At 48.6% G+C, this 22,789-nt stretch overlaps 1 protein-coding gene across 1 annotated transcript in view; it reads right to left on the bottom strand.

Moving 5' to 3' along the window:
* GABBR1 (gamma-aminobutyric acid type B receptor subunit 1) overlaps positions 1-22,789 on the bottom strand; it is a 167,482-nt gene that overhangs the window by 64,490 nt on the left and 80,203 nt on the right. The window contains 2 exon segments of the mRNA XM_028719950.2: positions 2,220-2,408; positions 4,328-4,531. Of these exon segments, the coding sequence (XP_028575783.2) occupies positions 2,220-2,408; positions 4,328-4,531 (393 nt within the window).

Below are 22,789 nucleotides of genomic sequence, written 5' to 3'. Positions count from 1 at the left end.
AAGGCCATGAGATTCAGGCTGCTTCCTCAGTGGGGGAGAACCATCAGTACAATTTCCAGGAGCCTCCTGGCCAGATAACACAGCCCCACCACCACCCTCAGAGTCCACAGCTGTCTCTCGCCCTCCCCAACTCTGCAGAAGACAACGACTGAAAAGTCAGACAAGGGCCAGTATAAGGAGACTTCCTCTGTGGAAAGTGTACTATGCGTTCAGTTGGTTTTAGCTCCCAGCTTGGTACATAAGAGCTCCAGCGATGCTTGGAGCTGTCCAGGGTCCTGATTTCTGTCTAAGAGAGTTTCTGACCAGACTTGGCCTGCCTTGATCCAGCCTGTTCGGGGGGGGGGGGGTGACTTGGCTTTGCCTACATAGACTAGACTTTACCTGTTTGATCTGGCCTTGCCTGTCACGGCTTAACTTCACTGGGTACAACCTACTTCACTGTGAGGTTCAAGAGCCTACGGGACTAGATAATGGGATGTACTCAAAAGAAAAAATTATTAGGGTCCGACACTTCGTCCTTTTTAGAGTCTGCCCAAGACATGGCTGTTCCAGAAGGCCTGTAATTGATTGCTCTCTTTTACTTGGTTATTTTTGAGATGTTTACCGCCATTACTAATGTTTTACTAGATGACATTTGATGCCATCCAATTTTATATTGCCTCTTTTAAACTAACTGCACGACGGGCTCTTATGCCAGCCTCTGTGAATTCCACTTTGTGGGAAGGGCAAGATATAAGGAAGCTCATAACAAGGGATCTTGGAAAAAGCCCTATTATGCCAACCAATATGCCTCTGCCAGGACAGAGATGCCAAGAGAATGACTATAATGGGCCAAAGTGGTGAGCCCTTCTTCGTTCTTTGTCTGGCTCTTCCCTTTTGTTCTTACCTCCTTGGGTGACCCTGATGGGAGTACGAGACTCTGAATTCTGTACCCCAGGAATGGGGAGACTGCCACCCCCCAGGTGATGGGAGTCCAACAATACTTGGGTGCTCACAAGTTTCCCATCCCTGCTATACACTTTCAGCCTCTGTCAATGGTGCAAATTTACACCAGCCATCTATTGTGTGGCCACCAGTTTGTTAGCACAATCCAGGGGACTAGAGGCTTTCCTGAACCCCACCCCCAGTTCTTTCCATACCAAAGCCTTTCTCATAACCTCATTCTTGCAACTCATCTCCTATATATTTTGGAAAGCTGCTTGCTTGTTTGGCATGCATCTGCACATTTCTCAAGACACCATAACCAAATATTCCTTGATGATTCTTGAGATCCAGGAGCAGGTTCTTGTCTATGTTTAGTTACAATTGGTCACTCTTTTTAATCAAGATGACAGCCTGACCCTATCAAACCTGCACTGGTTTTAATCACCAATATAAAAGCAGCACTGATTTTTAGTTTTCTTGAAATTCCCAAGCAAGTGCCTTATATTCCAGAGTGTTTTCCCCCCAATAGAAATACCAGTTCATTCCTTACTCTCTCAGCAGAGAAGAGGAACAAGAGCCAGAGTGCATCATGTACCAAAAAAGTATCAAACATAGCTGTTGTGGTGTTAATTCTAAGCCCATTATAACTATATATTTTAAAAATTCCCGGAAACCTCTGCTAGAGTCACAGATCCACACACTTTTTTTCTGAGTGAGAACTTTCTGCTCCAAATATAGTTATGGGTGTCCACAGGAATTTTCCCGGGGGGGGGGGGGCGGGGGCTGGTCATGAAAGGAAAGTGCCGTATTTTTCGCTCTATAAGACGTACCAGACCACAAGACGCACCTAGTTTTTGGAGGAGGAAAACAAGAAAAAATAATATTCTGAATCTCAGAAGCCAGAACAGCAAGAGGGATCGCTGCGCAGTGAAAGCAGCAATCCCTCTTGCTGTTCTGGCTTCTGGGATAGCTGAGCAGCCTGCATTTGCTCCATAAGACGCACACACATTTCCCCTTACTTTTTAGGAGGAAAAAAGTGAGTCTTATAGAGCAAAAAATTTGGTAAAATCCTGAAAGGGGAGCATCAGGCCAGCTTCTCACTGAAAATGAGGGAATAATAGCACCTGTGCTTTTTTTGTTGCACATTTCAGGTTCCACAAATGAGAATCTAGGGGTTATGGTTCAATTATTGGGGTGTGTGTGTGTGCAATTGTCGTTGTTGTCCCCCAACCCAGGACATCTATCCATTTGCCCTAATCCCACCACTCCACCTGTTGTTCTGCTTTGTGACTTACATTCGCAGACAGGCTTGGAGGAACTCCAGCGGCCCACCTTGGTGCAGTTGCTACGTGGGCTGCCCACCAGGTGGAAGCCAGGATTGCAGCGATACTCCACCCAGGTGCCCTCCACAGGCACCCGCTCAATCGCCCGGACATGCACTTGCCCGTTCTCCAGGCTCAGATGCATCTTGGGACAGGTGCGCACTGCAGGGGAAAAGAAATAAGCAGTTGTTTGAGAAGCACGGCCCAATTACTAGAGTATGTAGCTTGGCTTGGTAGCATAAGTATACCTGAAGGAGTGTCTCCACCCTCATCGTTCAACCCAGACACTGAGGTCCAGCACCGAGGGCCTTCTGGCGGTTCCCTCACTGCAAGAAGCCAAGTTACAGGGAACCAGGCAGAGGGCCTTCTTGGTGGTGGCACCCGCCCTGTGGAACACCCTCCCATCAGATGTCAACGAAATAAACAACTATCTGACTTCTAGAAGACATCTGAAGGCAGCCCTGTTTAGAGAAGTTTTTAATGATTGATGTTTTAATGTATTTTTAATCTTTTGTTGGAAGCCACCCAGAGTGGCTGGGGAAACCCAGCCAGATGGGTGGGGTATAAATAAATTCTTCTAATCCTTCTTCTTCTTCTTCTTCTTCTTCTTCTTCTTCTTCTTCTTCTTCTTCTTCTTCTTCTTCTTCGTCTTCACTTAGAGCTATTTACACTTGGACATCACGTGATCCTGTTGAATCAAGGACAGCTCCCCAGCCACACACCTGCGCCTTCAGGATGTCAGGTACAGGAGTTCCCATCTCCCTTCTGGTAGCTCACCAATAAGAATTAATGAGCATTTGGTAGATTTATGGTCTTTTTATTACAGCATTCTGTTACCAGCACAAGCGGGCAACTCTCTGCAAAGACATTAGTTGCCTACTCTGACTCCTCCTTGCGATTTCCGCAGCAAGGAGTGCGCCAAACGGAAGTCTCCCCCCCCCCATGTTTCCTTTGTTCTCTGACACACTCGGACCTCTGAGTTTGGGGGGAGGGAGGGGATTCCCTCCCACTCTTGACCGATATATTGCCCAGCTGCCCCCTCCCTTCTGGTTGCTTAGCTACTATCTCAAAGCTGGGCAGCTCCTCTCACAGCTGAGCAGCTTGTGTGTCTGCCTATCTCCCTGCTATTCCGCCTGGCCTTCAATTTGAATTCAGCCAGATCTTTCCCTTCCCTTCTCTTCCCTCCCCCACCCCTTTTATGAAGATTACCCACTCTGAGACCCCACAGCAAATTCTCCCCTGGCCTCCTCGCTGGCCCAAGTAGGACCAATTCAGCCAGCTAGCCCTGGAAATTATCTAATGCTTATTTCCCCTAAATTGATTTCTAAATTTTGAATTTTATTGTTATTCATGTTTTTATCCTGTATTTTATGCTGGTTTTACAATTAAGTGTTTTAATGTTGTTGTTAGCCGCCCTGAGCCCGGTTTTTGAACTGGGAAGGGCGGGGTATAAATAATAATAATAATAATAATAATAATAATAATAATAATAATAATAATAGAGGCACTGGAAGCAAAGGGGGTGGGCGAATATTCCCCTTCCTCTTCTGTTAGGATCTGATCTTCCTGCGATTGCATTCCCCAATCTTCCGATTCAGACCAGCCCTTGACTGGGGTGTCGTCCCATCCAAAGCAGGTAAATCCCCGGCCTCAGGAGCTACCAGACCACTTGCCAAGATTCAGATTCAGCTTAACTGACCCTCATCCAACTCATTGCTAAGTCTGGACAGTGGTTCAGCCCCTCTCCACAGCCTGGCCTGGCTCTGGGGGCAAGCGGAAAGACGTGCATGGCAATAACTGTTATGTACTGAAGTTCTCACCCTGGGCCAGTAGGGGGATACTGTAGATAGTTATGCAAATAAGGGATTGAAAGTGACGTTCAGTGATTGGATAGTTTTAGAAAATTGTTACAGTTACGTTGTACTGGAGCTCTATATAAGCAGGCTGGCTGAACCCTTCAGTTCAGTTCTGTTCTGGCCTGTGAATAAACAAGAGCTGTTTGAAGAATCGCTGTGCCGTCTGATATGTTTACCCACAACTCAACAATAACAACTCTTCCCCCTCTGCCACATGGGACTCACAGCAGCGGCTCTCGACTTCACTGTCCGTCCAGGTGCCGTTGGACAGGCACTTCCGCACTTTGGGCCCCACGATCTCGCGCTCGGGCCGGCACACGTATTCGATCTCGTAGTCAAAGGGCAGGAAGCGGGCACTCTGGACCTGTTCGCGAGTCAAGCCTCGGTAGCGGATGCCGCCATCCCAAGGAGGGAAGATGAGTTTGCAGCCTGGGATGGGAGAGGGAGAAGAAGAGGTGGAGGGAAGGAAAGGTAGAGGAGGGGGAACAGAAAAAGAGAACAATTCAATTTTTTATTTATTTTTTAAGCAGTGATCAACACTGGTTTATAAGCAGCCTGCATCATGAGAGTCTGTGTGCTGTACTGCTTAGGATCTTGGAGGCCTGAGTTCAAATCTCCATTCAGCCACAAAGTTTTTCGGGTGACCTGGAGCCTATCATTTTTTGACCCTACATAACTCCATTCTTATCCATTCTTCAGGAAATCAGCCCTGAGTGCTCACTGGAAGAACAGGTCCTGAAGCTGAGGCTCCAATACTTTGGCCACCTCATGAGAAGAGAAGACTCCCTGGAAAAGACCCTGATGTTGGGAAGGATTGAGGGCACAAGGAGAAGGGGACGACAGAGGACGAGATGGTTGGACAGTGTTCTCAAAGCTACAAACATGAGTCTGACCAAACTGCGGGAGGCAGTGGAAGACTAGAGTGCTGGGCGTGCTCTGGTCCATGGGGTCATGAAGAGTCGGACACGACTAAACGACTAAACAACACTAAACAACAACAACAAACTCCACAAGGCTGTTGTGAGAATAGAAAGCACATGTTTTCATCCATATATGCCACCCTATGGAATCTTATGGAATGAAAATAATAACTTCCTTCTATGGAGGTTTTAGAGGGACGCGGGTGGCGCTGTGGGTAAAAGCCTCAGCGCCTAGGGCTTGCCGATCGAAAGGTCGGCGGTTCGAATCCCCGTGGCGGGGTGCGCTCCCGTTGTTCGGTCCCAGCGCCTGCCAACCTAGCAGTTCGAAAGCACTCTTGGGTGCAAGTAGATAAATAGGGACCGCTTACTAGCGGGAAGGTAAACGACGTTTCCGTGTGCGGCTCTGGCTCGCCAGAGCAGCGATGTCACGCTGGCCACGTGACCCGGAAGTGTCTCCGGACAGCGCTGGCCCCCGGCCTCTTGAGTGAGATGGGCGCACAACCCTAGAGTCTGTCAAGACTGGCCCGTACGGGCAGGGGTATCTTTACCTTTACCTTTACCTTTACCTTTACCTATGGAGGTTTTAAAGCAGAGGTTGGATGGCCGTCTGTCATAGATGCTTTAGCTGAGATTCCTGCATTGCAGGGGGTTGGACTAGACAGCGGTTCTCAACCTGTGGGTCCCCAGATGTTGTTGGACTACAACTCCCATCATCCCTGAGCGTTGGCCTTGCCAGCTAGGAGCGATGGGAGTTGTAGTTCAACAACATCTGGGGACCCACATGTTAAGAAAGGCTGGACTAGGATGACCCTCGGGGTCCCTTCCAACTCTACAATTCTATGATTCTATAACACAATTTAAAAAATGGGTCCCCCTCTAAATCTGTCCTGGGTGGTTCCCCAAACCCTCCAGAGTAGATCTGTGGATGCCACAGGTCACACGTGAAAGGAGGAGAGTTTGGGGGAGTCCAGCTGCCCAAGCGGAAGTTGTTCCACTGTGTGTTCACTGAGCTGAATGCTGCCCAGCATGCTAGAAATAAAAGAAGCATTTAAAATACAATTAAAAAGTACGCCGCATCTAGCACAGCACATTGCAACTGCTACAACAAGCAGAAACACTGTTAAGTGATCATCCAAGACCCTAAGCAATTTTCAATTGGCCCGTTGGAATAAATTTTGGGGAGCCAATTCAGGTACACTACAAAAATCTTTACACGGCGAAGGAAATCTTCGGCGAAGGAATTCTGCCATATGCGATGCGAGTTATTTTACATAGATACCCTCTAAAGCAGGGGTCAGCAGACTTCTTCAGCAGGGGGCCGGTCCACTGTCCCTCAGACCTTGTGGGGGGCTGGACTATATTTTGGAAGGGAAAAAAATGAACGAATTCCTATGCCTCACGAATTACCCAGAGATGCATTTTAAATAAAAGCACACATTATACTCATGTAAAAACACACTGATTCCTGGACCGTCTGGCGGGCCAGATTTAGAAGGCGATTGGGCCGGATCTGGCCCCCGGGCCTTAGTTTCCCTAGAAGAAGAAGAAGAAGAAGAAGAAGAAGAAGAAGAAGAAGAAGAAGAAGAGGAGTTTGGATTTGATATCCCGCCTTTCACTCCCCTTCAGGAGTCTCCAAGTGGCTAACATTCTCCTTTCCCTTCCTCCCCCACAACAAACACTCTGTGAGGTGAGTGGGGCTGAGAGACTTCAGAGAAGTGTGACTGGCCCAAGGTCACCCAGCAGCTGCATGTGGAGGAGCGGAGACGCAAACGCGGTTCCCCAGGTTCCCTACCCATGCTCTAAAGGTTAAGCAAACTGCATCAGCACAGAGGGAATACAGAGAGCCATTTCCCAAGATGATAACTACTCCTCAGTGAGCAGGCAGCCACCTGGGGTGCTGATCAGCCATACTGCCGGCCCACCTGGAGAGGGTTTTTATCGCACTTCCGCAACCAATTAGGGAATCCAGGGAAACAGAGGAGCTGGTACAGCTCTCCTCAGCTCAGCGCTTGGGCGGATGCTCCAGGCAGATGGTGGCTCCCCGTATGGATTGATGCCCACAAGTTGCTACTTCGTAAATGGCCATCTGCATACACCCCTAAATATAACAAATTATTCTATATGCTCCAGGCAGAAGAAGGGAGAGGCAACAGGGAGTGCATTAGCACTGTATATCTAGGGAAAGGGAGAAAGCGGGTAGGTCACGAGACCAGAAGGATTAGTGTGAGGTAGTGTAGAGGATGGAATATTCAGACCAGGGAGACCTGGATTCAAATCACCTACTTAGGGATGTCCCAACCTGGCTCACACTAGAGGAATGTTTGAAAGAGCTGGGTACGTTTAGCTTGGATGAGAGATTAAGGGGAGGCACTTTACAATGAAAGGGACATTATGGGACTTCGAACAGTTTGTAAAAGCTACAGAGAGTTGTTAGGAGACCCTCGCAGAGCCACAGTTCTCAGAGAAGTTGAATGGTCAGTCCTACTTCCCAGGGAACTCTGGGAATTGTAGCTCTTTGACAGGAATTGAGGAGGGACAGCTCTCAGCACCCTTAACAAACTGCAGCTCCCAGGAGGCTGTGAGGAAAGCCATGACTGTTTAATTAGCAGCGGGTGGGACTGTGGTCCAAACCATAGAGTCTAGGGCTTGCCGATCAGAAGGTCGGCGGTTCGAATCCCCGCAACAGGGTGAGCTCCCGTTGCTCGGTCCCTGCTCCTGCCAACCTAGCAGTTTGAAAGCACGTCAAAGTGCAAGTAGATAAATAGGTACCGCTCCGGTGGGAAGGTAAACGGCGTTTCCGTGCGCTGCTCTGGTTCGCCGGAAGCGGCTTCGTCATGCTGGCCACATGACCCGGAAGCTGTATGCCAGCTCCCTTGGCCTATAGAGCGAGATGAGCGCTGCAACCCCAGAGTAGTCCGCGACTGGACCTAATGGTCAGGGGTCCCTTTACCTTTACCTTACCTTCAAATATCTGAAGGGCTGTCATTACAGAAGAAGATGAAGCAGAGCTGTTCTCTGTTGCCCCAGGGGGCAGGACTAGAAACTAAATTGCATTTCAACTGAATGCCAAGAGAAACTTCCCAACGTGGCCGTAGCTAAGGGGGGGGGGCAGGGAGGGGCAGCTGTCCCCCCCACCAATAAAAAATACATAGCAAACTGAGGTTCTGCCCCCCAAACAAAAGGCCACCCCCCTAATAGAAATCCTGGCTACGCCCATGGTTGGGCCTGTTTGACCATGGGACAGGCTGCCTTGGGAGGAAGTGGGCCCTCCTTTGCGGCAGGTATTTCAGCAGAAGGACGGTGGCCACCCCTTGCGTGTGCTGTAATTGCATCATCTGGCAATGTTGATCTTGTGTTGAGTGAGGGGGTCAGGCTGGATGACCTCCAAGGGTCCCCCTCGGTTCTCTCAGTCTGTAACCTGGGTGACCTTGATGGCACAATCGCTCTCGCTCAGCAACAAGCAGCCATTTGCCTGCTCACACGCCGCAGGTAACTAAATCAAGGCTCCCTGCAAGACCGTAGCCCCTACTCAAAGCGAGTGACCTCATCTGACAGTGAGTAATTCTGATGCAAAGATGCAGCGCGATTACCTGCCCATAAAGGAAATTGCCTGTTCGTTTCTTTGCATTAGTCACCACTCTTGGCCTTACCTCTTCCAAGTTGAGGCACCCACTCAGAAGAGAGAGCTGTTTCCATCTCAGCTGGCCATTAGGAAGACGCGTAACAAAAGAACAGGTATGTGGTTTTTCTTATTTCCTCCTCCCTCCCAATTCGATTTTCCTCTGATGTCGTGCCTTTGTAGATTGCAAGCGTGGTGGGCAGGAACTGCGTTGTGTTTATTGACTTGTAAGCCACCCCAGGAACCTCTTTTTAGGCTCCAAAATAAGCAACTCTTGGGAACCTTTTTTTAAAAAGAAAAATCGAAGAACGGGATAAAAAAAATCTTTACACAATGTAAGAGGATACCTGCTGGGTCAGAACAGAAAGTTACCTTAGCAGCATAGCATCTTGTTTCCAATAGAGACCAGTGGATGCCTCTGGGCCTCTCTGGCTCCCCAGCAAATTGGTAGTCAATGAGCATTGACTATGCCTGAACATGGAAGTTCTGCATTCCATGGAGAAAAACGAGGGTTGCTCTTCCTTTAGGTTAAAAGCAATCCTTTTTTCAAAAGAAGGAGGAAACGGTGCCTCCAGTGTTGATTCAGGAATAAAAAGTGTGCTCTGGCTTTCCTTACACCGCACGCGGTTGATGTGAGAATAAAAGGGGAGAATCTGACATGGTCTGCTTTGAGTTCCTGCACAGTGCTTGTCCAGGAGGGTTTGAAGATGCATAACTCTGCAAGAAAGAGAAAGAGGCCACAGGCTGACAAGGAACTGCGGGGGTGGCGAGGGAAGAGCAGGCAACCAGGAAGGCTCATCATGAAAGGCTTTGTATTGTATTTTTTTAAATGGTATTGTTATCAGATAGGAATAGAACACAGCTGTAATTAATCACCAGACACAAAGGTGAGGCTCTTAATTTAATAAAGCTAATTTAAGGTTCTGCCGAATGACCCCTTTATTCAGCATTCCTCCTGATCTGCATGCAGAGAGCTTATGGGTTGGTTAGGCTATATTTGGCATTTACTGAGCATCTCTTCTGATTAGCTTACAGGGTGTTTACACGCCATATAATCATAGAATTGTAGATATATAAATGCAACGTAATTAGAAATATTATATTATAAATTTATATATAGCAAAATGGGACGCAGGTTAAACCACAGAGCCTAGGACTTGCTGATCAGAAGGTTGGCGGTTCAAATTCCCGTGACGGGGTGAGCTCCCGTTGCTCGGTCCCTGCTCCTGCCAACCTAGCAGTTCAAAAGCACGTCAAAGTGCAAGTAGATAAATAGGTAGTACCCCGGCGGGAAGGTAAACAACGTTTCCTTATGCTGCTCTGGTTTGCCAGAAGCGGCTTAGTCATGCTGGCCACATGAACCGGAAGCTGTACGCCGGCTCCCTCGGCCAATAAAGCGAGATGAGCACCGCAACCCCAGAGTCAGTCACGACTGAACCTAATGGTCAGGGGTCCCTTTACCTTTACCTTATATATAGCAGAGGGAAGTCTACAGCAATTAGGTATATTTTAATCTAGTCAACTATGTGATAGGCTCATGTTACAAAACAAATATGGATTTTGAATTTGATGTTTGTAATTCTTTTTCAGTTTTGGAATAAAATTTAAAAATAAAATCATAGAATTGTAGAGTCGGAAGGGGTCCTGAGGATCATCTAGTCCAACCCCCTGCAATGCAGGAATATGAGGCTGTTCCACACAGGAATCGAACCTGCAACCTCGGTGTTACCAGCACCATGCTCTAACCAACCGTCAATCATTCATTCACCCCAAATTTCTCACTTCATTTCCCCATCACTTTCCAAACCACATGATATCTGGTCCCCCCGCCCCCAATATTTAATTGTTTTCACACATTCATACAAGAAGCAACAATCAATATTCAAGAACCCCACCCACACCGATGCTCCTAATTGTGTGTGTGTGTGTGTGTGTGTGTGTTTTAAAGTGGATTTGTTGTGCTAGGCAGGCAGATCACTTGAATCCGCTTTGATTATGCAAACCTAAAGTTCCGAGAGCTGCTAAAATCCTGCCCGGAAAATATAATCTGTCTGCAGATACCCTTATTAAGATAGTGAGGCGATAAATTAAAATAGAAGAAGCCGATCTAGGGAGATGGCTTCCAAGGGATTTTAGGCTGGTATGGCTGGTGAATCATCCAGCTAGGCGTGGGGACCCCCTGGAGATACCTGCTCTCATGATGTCTTCAAAAAATGGCGTGTGAATACAAATTCCTCTTTAAGCCTTCTCATTGGGAAAGCACTGGCCATTTCTTCTCCCTTGGCAGGAGCCAATCACATATATAAGAAAGGCTAATTATAAGCCCCCTCCTAGGTAGGTTCTGGTTAGGAAGAAATGAGAACATAGAATGGAACCGTAGAACTGCAGAGCTGGAAGGGACATAGCTCAGCTGGTTAGAGCACCGTGGTGACAATGCCAGGCTTGCAGGTTCGATCCCTGTATGGGAGATTGCATTGCAAGGGGTTGGAGTAGATGAAGAAGAAGAAGAGTTTGGATTTGATATCCCGCCTTTCACTCCCTTTAAGGAGTATCAAAGCGGCTAACATTCTCCTTTCCCTTCCTCCCCCACAACAAACACTCTGTGAGGTGAGTGAGGCTGAGAGACTTCAAGGAAGTGTGACTGGCCCAAGGTCACCCAGCAGCTGCAAGTGGAGGAGCGGAGACGCGAACCCTGTTCCCCAGATTAGCAGACTACCGCTCTTAACCACTACACCACACTGGCTCTAGATGATCCTCAGGGTCCCTTCTATGGTATTATAAGGGAGGTTGTTTCTTTAAGATTCTGGAGGAGGCCCTGGGACTATTTTCTTATGCCAATGGGACCTGTGTTACTGGACAAGGTGTAGTAACTCAAGTCCCAGATACCTAAAAGCAGCTTCTGTTGAGCTTATCTATATCTACTCGAGGGAGAGAATGGGAGTTGTTTTCTGCAAATGGCTGAAGCACGGTCGCTGAGGTCTTGGCAGGCAGATTGACAATGGCTCAGCAGCAATCACTGTGCCCAGTTCTGGGCACCACAGTTTAAGGAGGACCTTGACAAGCTGGAATGTGTGCAGAGGAGGGCGACCAAGATGATCAAGGCTCTGGAAACCAAGCCTTATGAGGAACGGTTGAGGGAGCTGAGTATGTTTGCCTTGGAGAAGATGGAGAGGTGATATTATGGCCATCTTCAAATAGCTGAAGGGCTGTCAAATGGACGGTGGAGCAAGCTGTGTTTTTGGCTGCTCCGGTGGGGTAGGATCCAATCCAATGGATTCAAGTTACAGGAAAGGATATTCTGACTGAATATTAGGAAGGACTTTCTGACAGCAAGAGTCGTTCTGACAGTGGAACGGAAGGTGGTAGACTCTCCTTCCTTGGAGGTTTTTAAACAGAGGCTGGATGGCTATCTGCCAGGGTTTCTTTGGTTTTGATTCCTGCCTTCCAGGGGGCTGGAATAGATTACCCTTGGGGGTCCATACAACTCAACAATGCTGTGATTCTATGTGGAATGATTGGAACGATGCAAGTTAATGAACAGAGTGGGGCAAAGAATGTTCCAGGTATTCAGCGTGACAGAATGCGTGAACCGCGGAGAGATGATGTGTCGGTTCATGCGTGCATGAATCTCCTGATTCTTGTTCTTCGGGTTTGCCTGCACCAAGCTTACAGGGAGCTTGGTTTATACCAAGTCTTTATTCGGAATTTATTCCGATTTGTTTATAGGGCGCTTAAGCGACAATATGTCCTGATTTGCTTGCGGGGCGTTTAAACCGTCTTTCCGTTAATCATTCATTCATCCCACGCTTTTTAATGCACTTCCCCTGTCACTGCCCAAACCACAAAGAGTCTGTCGCAGCTTTAAAAAGAAGAAGGCAGAAAGAAGTGGATTTGTTGCTCTGGGACAACCGAGCCCTCGAATCCACTTCAAATGCGCAAACCGGCAAGCGAGCGCTCAAATCCCTCCTTCAGAAAACGGTGACAGTCTAGAGCCGTCCCATGTCATCCCCTTTCACTTGACTGATCGCATTTCTATGCAGCGTTCCATTCAACGAATCCCAAAGCGGCTTACAAACAAGCAGCAGCAACAACAGCAACATGACAGAACATCATTCCACCGGCATAACTCATATAATTGTAATATACCGCCCCGCCTCGAAGCCAAGGGAAAAGACCATTGCAAAAGCCTTCAGCTGGCCTAATGCCACTTTGGCTTTTATATATATATTATTTAAGAAAAACAGGAAGGAGGCCTTTCTTGGAAGGTTGCTAAGGAAAGATGCGCCACCGCTTTGGTTTTGTGCCTTGGCTGAGCCGAGCCAAAAGGGAAGAAACAGGTGTGCTCAGTGCAAGAGAAAACCTGAGCTGCACATGCAAATCGAGCAATTACTGTAACCATGTGGTTGAGAAAAACACCCATTGGGGGAACTGACTTTCTTCCACATTATGGGAAGGATAAGGAATGATTGGGGGGAAACAATGAGTTGCTGATTACCATCAATACCTCACAGGGCGATTTATTCCTATGCTCACAATGTAGCTGCATTTATGTATGGATTTTCTTTCTTCTTCAAGTGGCTCCAACTTTTCAACTGGCCCTGATAGCTGTGCCTCTAACAGCAGCATCATTTTAGGAGGCGAAGATGTTGCTCTTCCGTACCTGTGAGTTTGTCCCGAAAGGCAAAGGGGCTGGCTGGCTGGCTGCAGCTAGTGGTGATGGTGTTCCTGAGATACCACTTCAGGTTTCAGCTCTTGCTCCAAGTAGGAACTGTGCTCTGTCGGACATTAAAAAGGTAACGGTAAAGGGACCCCTGACCATTAGGTCCAGTCGCAGACAACTCTGGGGTTGCGGCGCTCATCTCACTTTATTGGCCGGGGGAGCCGGCGTACAGCTTCTGGGTCATGTGGCCGGCATGACTAAGCCACTTCTGGTGAACCAGAGCAGCGCACAGAAACCCCGTTTACCTTCCCACCGGAGTGGTACCTATTTATCTATTTGCACTTTGACATGCTTTCGAACTGCTAGGTTGGCAGGAGCAGGGACCGAGCAACGGGAGCTCACCCTGTCGCGGGGATTCGATCCACCAACCTTCTAATCAGCAGGCCCTAGGCTCTGTGGTTTAACCCACAGCGCCACCTGCATCCCTTGTCGGACCTTAGAAAGGGGCATAAAATGGCTATGAGAAGCAATGGGAATAGGGCCCAAGGCCATTCAAACGAAACAGGGGGAAATAGCAGGCGCCAGCAAGGGTGACTGGGTCACCTGGAAGGAACACAATTCCCAGAGTTTCCTGGGAGGAGGGATTGACCGTTGCAGCATCTGAGAACTATAGCTCTGCGGGGGAACAGGGGTCTCTTATCAACTCTCAGCACCCTTAACAAACTGCAGTTCCCAGGATCCATACCACTATAAACAGCCAGGACTGTTTAAAGGGGTATGATGCTGCCTTGAAAATATAGTGACAATGGGGAATCTCTCTAGATCAGGGGTCGGCAACCTAAGGCCCCTGGGCCCCTGAACCGAACTGCCCACTCGCTAAACTGTGCTAAACTGGCGCAGCGTGGTGACTCGCTTCCACGACACCGGAAATAGTGTCTACACATGCGCAGATGCCGGAAATCGCGTGAGTGCACGCGTTCCAGCCCACGGAGGGATCTCTGCTGAGGTGATTCGGCCCAGGTAAACCTTGCTGACCCCTGCTCTAGATCTGCCAGGATCTGTGGGCAACTGCCCAGTGGTGTGAGCAACTTTAACAGCAGGTAGCAAATCCCCAGTGAAGCATTTTTGGGCCCTGGAATGACTCTGCCCTATGAATCCCCTAAATGTTCAGACCCAGGGCCTAGCAGTTTTCAGGCAGTATATAAAGAATATTTGTTCTTGTTATTAGGCAGCATTCAGATTAGCAGGCTTATTAAAAGGAATGGACAAGGGGTTTTCTCTGAGCAAGAGTACAGAGCTGAATTTACTATTGTCCTTATCCTGCCTTTCTTCTAAGAATTTGTCCAATCCGCTTTTAAAGCCATCCAAAGTGGTAGCCACCATTGGTTCCTGTGGCAGTGAGTTCCATAGTTTAACAATGTGCCGCGTAAACTTTTCTTTTTTAACTGAGCAGCTTTGGTCCTATTGGAAGCCCTGGAGTTGGTGTAACCTAGAAATTTAGCAGCGTAAAATACACCCGTCTCCCAAAGTTGCAACATTAGGAACTTAAGAACTGCTGCGCTGGATCAGATTACAGGCCCATCTAGTCTTAGCACTTAGTACCCAGCAGTGGGCAGCCAAAAGCCCCTGGGAAGTTCAAAAATAGGGTATGATGGAGATGGCTGTCCCCTGCTGTTTGTCCCCAGCATCTGATAATTATGTTAGCCTGTAATGAAGGCAAACCGCTCAGCAGTCTCCTCAACAAAGAAAATTGCCGTGTAATTAACAGGCATTCAAGTGGGTTTCGTTTCCAGACAAAGAAGCAGCAAACCACCAACCACATTTTCGTATTCATTAAAGGCATTTATCCCCGCATACCAAAAAGGTGGGGGGGGGGGAGGAGGGAATGCAAAAGAGGAAGCACAGATTTCGGCTATTGTTGCTTGCTCCATTGAGTTCTGAAAAGCTTTTGACTCCATCTGGCCTCCTGAACCAAACCTTAAATTGCTACCATGTGGAGTCTGAGGCGAACATATGACCTTATCAAATCCAATCTCTCAGTGTGATTAAAGAACAAACAAACTGGTGCTTTGGATTGAGGGAGAAGAATAAATCAGGGGTGTAACGCCGCTTAGTCCCAGCTCCGCTTTCAACCTGCGTATCAACAAACCACAATCTCTCCCCGCCCCCTTCTTCGGCTCATCTTTAATAGAAAAATAAAGGAACCATATGGACTGAACTGGATGATCAGCATCCAGCCAGTTCTGGGCACTTGCAAGCTCTGCTGATCACCTTAAGAAAGCAGCAGATGAAGAGAGAAGCTGATTTGATGTAGCAGTGGATGGAGTTGCTCACAGGAGCAGATTGCTGCAAATGTGTTACTCTGATGCAGAGGGTGGTCTTTTCCTCCTGGGCCAGGTTCAAGGTAAGGTAAAGAGACCCCTGACCATTAGGTCCAGTCGCAGATGACTCTGGGGTTGCGGTGCTCATCTCGCTTTATTGGCCGAGGGAGCCGGCGTACAGCTTCTGGGTCATGTAGCCAGCATGACTAAGCCGCTTCTGGCGAACCAGAGCAGTGCACGGAAATGCCGTTTACCTTCCCGCCGGAGCGGTACCTATTTATCTACTTGCACTTTGATGTGCTTTTGAACTGCTAGGTTGGCAGGAGCAGGGACCGAGCAACGGGAGCTCACCCCGTCGTGCGGATTCGAACCGCCGACCTTCTGATCGGCAAGCCCTAGGCTCTGTGGTTTAACCCACAATAATGCACAGAGCGCTAAACAACTTGGGCTCACAGTACCTTGAGAACCACCTGATCCCTTGTGCTCCATTCTCCATCCCTGAGATCCACTGAGGGGACACTTCTGGTGGGTCCCCACGCCCCTGAGACTCAACACAACAGCCTCTGCGAGGGGCCACACCTTTGGGGCAGCAGGCCCTGCATTCCCTTCAACATTCCTCAGATGGAAATAGGGACATTTCTCACGCCGCCGCCGCCGCCACTCCAACTGACCCTCCTTGATTCCACCATGTTTTGTTCCCTCACCCTCAGAGAGCATTTCCTATGAGGAGAAGGGCAACTGTGACCACCACTTCACCAACGGGACACAGCACAGCTATATTGTTTAGACAGGGCTTTGCAATACTGATCTTCTCTTTTTAAAAACTGTCAGAAAGCTCTTCCTGATGTTTAGTCGGAATCTCCTTCCTTGTAACTTGAATCCATTGGTTCGAGTCCCACCCTGTTGTCTAGGCGGCCCAGGACCTCCATCCCCACTGCCCAGGCTTGCATCCCAGGCAGGTCACTTCGGCGCTGCTTATGCAGCCGTTTGACTTCACCCTTGGAGGAACACTCCATTGTCTCTCGAGACAGACAGATGCCAACAATGTAACAAAGAAACCGGACTTGGACCAGCGATGGCCCTTCAAACCAAGGACAGTCTTCTCTAAATTAGGACACATGGCCATAGGAATGTAAGAGGGGTGTGCTGGATCAGGCCAGCGGCCCATCTAGTCTAGGATCCTGTTCTTGCAGTGGCTGGCCAGATACTCATGCGAAGCTTGCAAGCAGCCACGGGCATTCAGAGGCATGTATTGCCACTGGTAGTGGAGGCCATGCTACTCGGATAACATTATGTTGTCCAGGCAACATACAGCCATTAGTTTTCAAAGAGAATTTAAAGCATGGTATAACAACACCGCAAGAAAATTCAATATAGAAATCCCACATCAACCAAGGGAGATAGGCAGCAACGACCATAATCCAAGAGCCTCATCGATTGAACGTGCTGAACAACTTCATTAAGGGTGAGTATTTTTTAAGATAGAAAAAAAAAACCTCAAGAAACTTCTGTTAAGACCGAGGGCGCTAATATTCAACCCAGTCTTTCCACGGTGCTAAAATTATCTTCAAAAGGTGTTCTTAAAATGTCAGAAGGCATTAAAAAGCTCGGGAGAACAAGGACGTATTTGCCTTGTGTTGATAACAACATCGGTGCCAGGCTCTAGGGAAACTGTTCCACAAGTGGGGCAGGCAGCACTGCTAAAAAGTTCCCCTTCATCATAGCCACTGCCTGCGCTTCAGACTGAGGGAGCACCTGGGGGAAGGTCTCTGTGGATTTTAGGACAGGGGTGTAGCCATGGCTCAGTGGTACAGCAACACTGGATTCAATCTCCAGCATCTCCTGGGAGGAACTCCCTGCCTGAATCCCCGCAGAGCCCCTGCCAGTCAGTGCAAGCAATTCTGAGCTAAAGTAGATGGACCTGTAGTCTGACTCATCCGTAGAAGGCAGCATCCTAGGTTCCTATGGGAGCAGGCAGTTCTATGCGAACTAGGGCTGTTGTCAGGAGCTGAAGTCAGCAATGAAACAATACAGTAAATCACCCGAAGTCAGGAAAGCGAGCTCTTTGTTCAAATAAACAGAACAGCTCAGTCCTAGCGGTCTCAGCCACCCTTCCCAGTAGGTCTTGCCCCAATGAGGCACTTGCGCTCTCTAAGACTCCTCCCCTGGTTCCTTTCCCAGCAGCCTAAGACTCCTTCGCTTGGTCTCTCTTTGCTCCACCCTCTTCATTTCTCTGTGTGTTCTGGGAGACCAGGGGAGAAGGGAGCTGGTCACAGCAGGAGGGGGAGACTCCCTGGATTCTTCAACAGCCTCTTGACCTGTGCTGGTCCCGGGGGCTAACCAAGAGGTGAGGTCTGAGTCCAGTCCGAGGTCAATGGTGCAAAATGAAGGCAGTCCGCAGAAGTTGAAGCTGGGTGCAGGGCAGGGTGTCAGGTGAGGTCAGGAGCTCCAGCAGGGAAGCAGGTCAGGGATCAGGCTGGAACTGACAACCAATGATGTTGCTCCTGCAACTTGCGGCTGGGGCTGGATGGCTTTTATCTCCCCCAAGGCATAGGGAGGCCCCAATCCTCAGGTGACTCGCCTCTCCTGGCCTGGAGGCCAGCACTCCTCCTGCAGGAACTTAGTTCCCTCCGCCTCTCTGCCCTGAGCCTCTGCAGCTCAGGAGAGGCTGGAGAGTTACTGGATCCAGAGGCAACCTCCTCTTCCCCTGATGGGGCTGAGAGTGGAGCACCTGCAGGCAATGGGTCCTCCACCCCCTCAGGAGCCAGAGCAGACTCAGCTGGTGCCTGCACCTGAGGATCCAGCACAGGTGAGGACCCTTCAGGCTCATGCCCCAGCCCAGCTCAGCTGGTTCTGGAGGCGGGGAATCCTGTGCAGGCTGGGATTCCTCAGGTTCAGCATCCAAATCCGATTCCCAGGCCATCACATGACCCTTCTCCTCTCCAGCCTCTGCTTCTGCCTCTGCTTCTGGACTGCTCTCTGCCCCAGCTTCTTCCTGCTCACTAAACCCTGTTGCCCCTTCAGCTTACGATGCCTCCTCCTCCTATTCTGCTCCCTCTTTACCCTCTGGCCACCCATCGTAGTGCCACCACCAGTCCCCTGGCTCTGAGCCTTCTCCCCCCAGGGGTCCCCCAGCTGCTGCCTCCCACACCTTTTTTCTGCATCCAGCCAGTCCATGACAGCGGTGCAGGCCCACCCACCCCCCAATCTAATTCAGAGCCTTACTCAGCACTTTGGAGCGGCCGCAAACCAAATCTAGAGCCTTGCATAATCTTTTAACTGGGGCTCAAAAACGTAATGAAATATACATTTGGGAGGGAAGAGGAGACACACCCAGGCAGCCTGCATGCTGCTGCTCCTCTCTGCTGGGCTGCCTCCCCTCCTTTGACAGCTCCAGATCACTCCTCAATCAACTCTGGCCAAATCTTGGGTTGCAGACAAATCCTGGGTCAACCTCAGCTGGCCCGATTCAGCTCAGGATCTGGCATTCAGCTGGAATAGGTGCACAGCCCTAGTATGTACGTTCCTGCTGCCTCTACTTCAATTGTACAAAACAAATGAAATACCGTGAAAATCCCTGAAACGAGAATTAATCGGCTAGAAATATTATCTTATGGAAATAAACTAAATAAAAAAAATCAAAAAGCTTAAGGAAAAAATTAGCAAAACCTAAGACAGAACACAGCCTTAACGGGATGCTGGCTACAAACCTCGTTTCACTGAACTATTCAGTTTCCTCAGAAGGAAATAGAAAAATCATAAACTTTAAATGACCAAGGGTCATTCTGAAGTATTCTAATCCTAGCTCAACCTGGGTAAAGCAAAGTGCAGTAATCAAGGATTGAGGACTCAAAAGTACAGTTTCTAATACTGAATTTACAAAAAAGGTTTGAAAACCTAAATGGCAAGTTTTAAACAAAGCCCAACTTGAAGAAAGCAAAGCACAGTAATAAAGGGTTGAGGACTCAGCTGTGAAAATTCTAGTGCTGCTTTTACAAAAAGCTTTAAAGACCTAAATGGCACAAATTCAAAGAAAGGAATACAAGATAAGCTGTTCCAGATATTCAACAAACTCAAGAACAGGGCTGAGACGCTCCCATGGTCTGGATGTTACTGCTGAGGTTAAAGGGATTTTCACGGTATTTCATTTGTTTTGTGCAATTTCTCAGTTACGTGGCTGTCTTTTTTCTATTGGCCTTTACTTCAATGCCTGCCCTTCTCCTGCTTTCTTAAGGTTCCTAGACATGGCTCCCCTTTGAAGGCCAACATTTGCCAGCCCTTACTCTGCTGCGATTCCCATAAGGCTGTCAGCTCTTGTGCAGGCTCCTGTAGCGATTCCTTTGATCCGCAGCAGTTTAAGTTTTAACTCTGATAAAAGTGCAAGAGCAGGCCGGACCATTTGTTTTTTTAATTCTGGCCGCCTGCTGATTCTACAGCAACCTGACGGTCAGGAATCCAACAGGTGACCTGACACGGGAACAGCTTCACCCGCTGAATTTCCGCTTTCTGCGCAAGCGCTGAAACATCACAGGAGCTCTGCCAGATAACAAAGCAGAGCCGCGCACAGAGGTAATCGCCTCCCTTTGCTATCAGCTCTTCCTGCCTTTGCCTCCGAAAAAGGCCAGCGATTCAGACAGAGTTCTGGCCCTTATATGGGTCAGCTCAGCGATCAGTATTCTAAATAGGCCTCCGACTGGGATCTGAGGAGAGAGCGAGAGAGCGGCCACTGAATTCTAAGTCGCAGGGAAAATGAAAAGAGCCAGGGCTGGGCTGCACCCTCACATTTCAAAGCTCTCCGATGACACGTACTAGGGCAGGGGTCTCCAGGGAAGCAGAGTCCTTGCATTTGCTCCTGCTTAAAGTCAAGGTGAATGGTTTGGATGCTGATTTTCATTTGTAATACCAGTGACATACCTGTCATTCGGAAGGACAGGCATCCCCACCATGGACCCCTTTTTGCTGGGGGCTCTTTCCAGAAGAACCACAAACCTGCCTTTCCCACCCGCCTTGAAATCAACAGCAAGGAACCATAGGAGCTGAGGGGTCTTCATCCCCTATTGCAGCTATTGTTCTACCAGCTTTACTGTATGCTTGTGAAACATGTGCCACTTATAAACGGCATCTCCAACTCCTTGAAATATTCCATCAACGGTGTCTCCTAATTTTTTTACACATTTCTTGGGAAGACAGGAAAACAAATGCCAGTGTACTGGAATAAGCAAAGATCACCACTGTCGAAGCAATGATTCTTCAGCATCAACTTTGTTGGGCTGGTCATGTTGTTCGGATGCCTGATTATCGTCTTCCAAAGCAATTATAGCAGTACCTCTGATTATGTACTTAATTTGTTCCGGAGGTCGGTTCTTAACCTGAAACTGTTCTTAACCTGAAACACCCCACTAATGGGGCCTCCCGCTGCCGCCGCACAATTTCTGTTCTCATCCTGAAGCAAAGTTCTTAACCCAAGGTACTATTTCTGGGTTAGCGGAGTCTGTAACCTGAAGCGTATGTAACCTGAAGCGTCTGTAACCCAAGGTACCACTGTACTTTATTCTCAACTCACTTATGGACTCTGCTCATGGAAGACCCTGCTCATGGAAGACAATTTTACAAGTGATCGGAGAAGGAGGAGAAGAAGAAGACTGCAAAACTGTATACAAAACTAGTTGGATACCCCTTAGCTTCCTTTCCCTGCAAAACTCTTCCCCCCTTGCCCCATACAACCATTTCTAGGTCTCTTAAGTTCCTTCTCAACCATCAGACAGAATTCCATGTCCACTGAGCATGCTCAGTCCTCATTAGCCTGTTTTGGACGGTTTCCCTGTCCTTCGGCTCTTTTTTCTGTGTGCCTGTGTGTACACAGACAGACAGAAGTGTACCCATCCCCAACTGCATCACAGTGTTTCATTTCTCCATTAATGTCTATGGGCAGCTCTCTTGCTCTGTCCCTGAGGATGTTTAGAAAAGAGCTGCTCAGCAGGAAGCAGGAAATGACCTATCCAAAAACGGTAATGAGACAACCCTTTCTAACCTTTCTATATTTACATTTCTCTGCCTGCAATGTTCCAGCAACTCTTATTCCCCCCCACCTCCACACCGTCCAGTTGCCAGGTTTATTTCCTCTCAATCTTTCAATATTCCACAGCACCAAGTTATTATGGGGCTGTGTTTTCGGAGGGAGCTCCCCCGCTTTAGGTTTTCTTGCTAAACCTTTTTAAAATATGACCATGTACCTCGGGGTTACCCCAAGTCAGCTCCTGCCATTCTCTTGTTTGTGGGTGGTGCGGCTTTGGCTGCAAACTCATAGGCATCTGGAAGAACTGAATTGGTATTAGTCTCTGGAGACTGAAAGCATGTGGCTGAAAGCATGTGGCTTCCTCCAGAGAGTCCTGGGAGCTATAGTTTGTTAAGGGTGTTGGGAACTGTAGCTTTCTGAGCGGTAGACAACGGTTCCTGGACAGTCATGTGCTTTAAATGCAGCCTGACTGTTCAGACAGAGTGCATGTCCATGCCATAGCAATATGTGGATTTGCACCAACCTGTTCCTCCATTAATCACTGGAGGAGCGTTGTGAGTTACCCCCGATGTTACAGAGGCCAGACCAGCCTTAGCCAGAAGGCAGGCATTTAGCAGTGCCAGGTCCATGCTGTGGAACAGTCTTCTGGCGGGGATTTGGCAGGCGTTTTCTTCGAACGTCTCTTGAAAGCTATTATTATTATTATTATTATTATTATTATTATTATTATTATTACAGTCATAGGTAAAGGTAAAGTGGCCCCTGACCATTAGGTCCAGCCGTGGCCGACTCTGGGGTTGCAGCGCTCATCTCGCTTTATTGGCCGAGGAAGCTGGTGTACAGCTTCTGGGTCATGTGGCCAGCATGACTAAGCCGCTTCTGGTGAAACAGAGCAGCCCACAGAAACGCCATTTACCTTCCCGCCGGAGCGGTACCTATTTATCTACTTGCACTTTGACGTGCTTTCGAACTGCTAGGTGGGCAGGGACCGAACAACGGGAGCTCACCCTGTTGCGGGGATTCAAACCACCGACCTTCTGATCGGCAAGTCCTAGGCTCTGTGGTTTAAGCCACAGCGCCACCCGCCACATTGGTTCAGGTTGAGCGCTTTTGGGTTGCGCTCCGTGGCGACCCAGAAGTAATGGAGCGTG

The sequence above is a fragment of the Podarcis muralis genome, chromosome 2 (assembly GCF_964188315.1).
Source record: "Podarcis muralis chromosome 2, rPodMur119.hap1.1, whole genome shotgun sequence".
Taxonomy (NCBI): domain Eukaryota; kingdom Metazoa; phylum Chordata; class Lepidosauria; order Squamata; family Lacertidae; genus Podarcis; species Podarcis muralis.
This window is presented reverse-complemented; position numbering and strand designations above follow the sequence as displayed.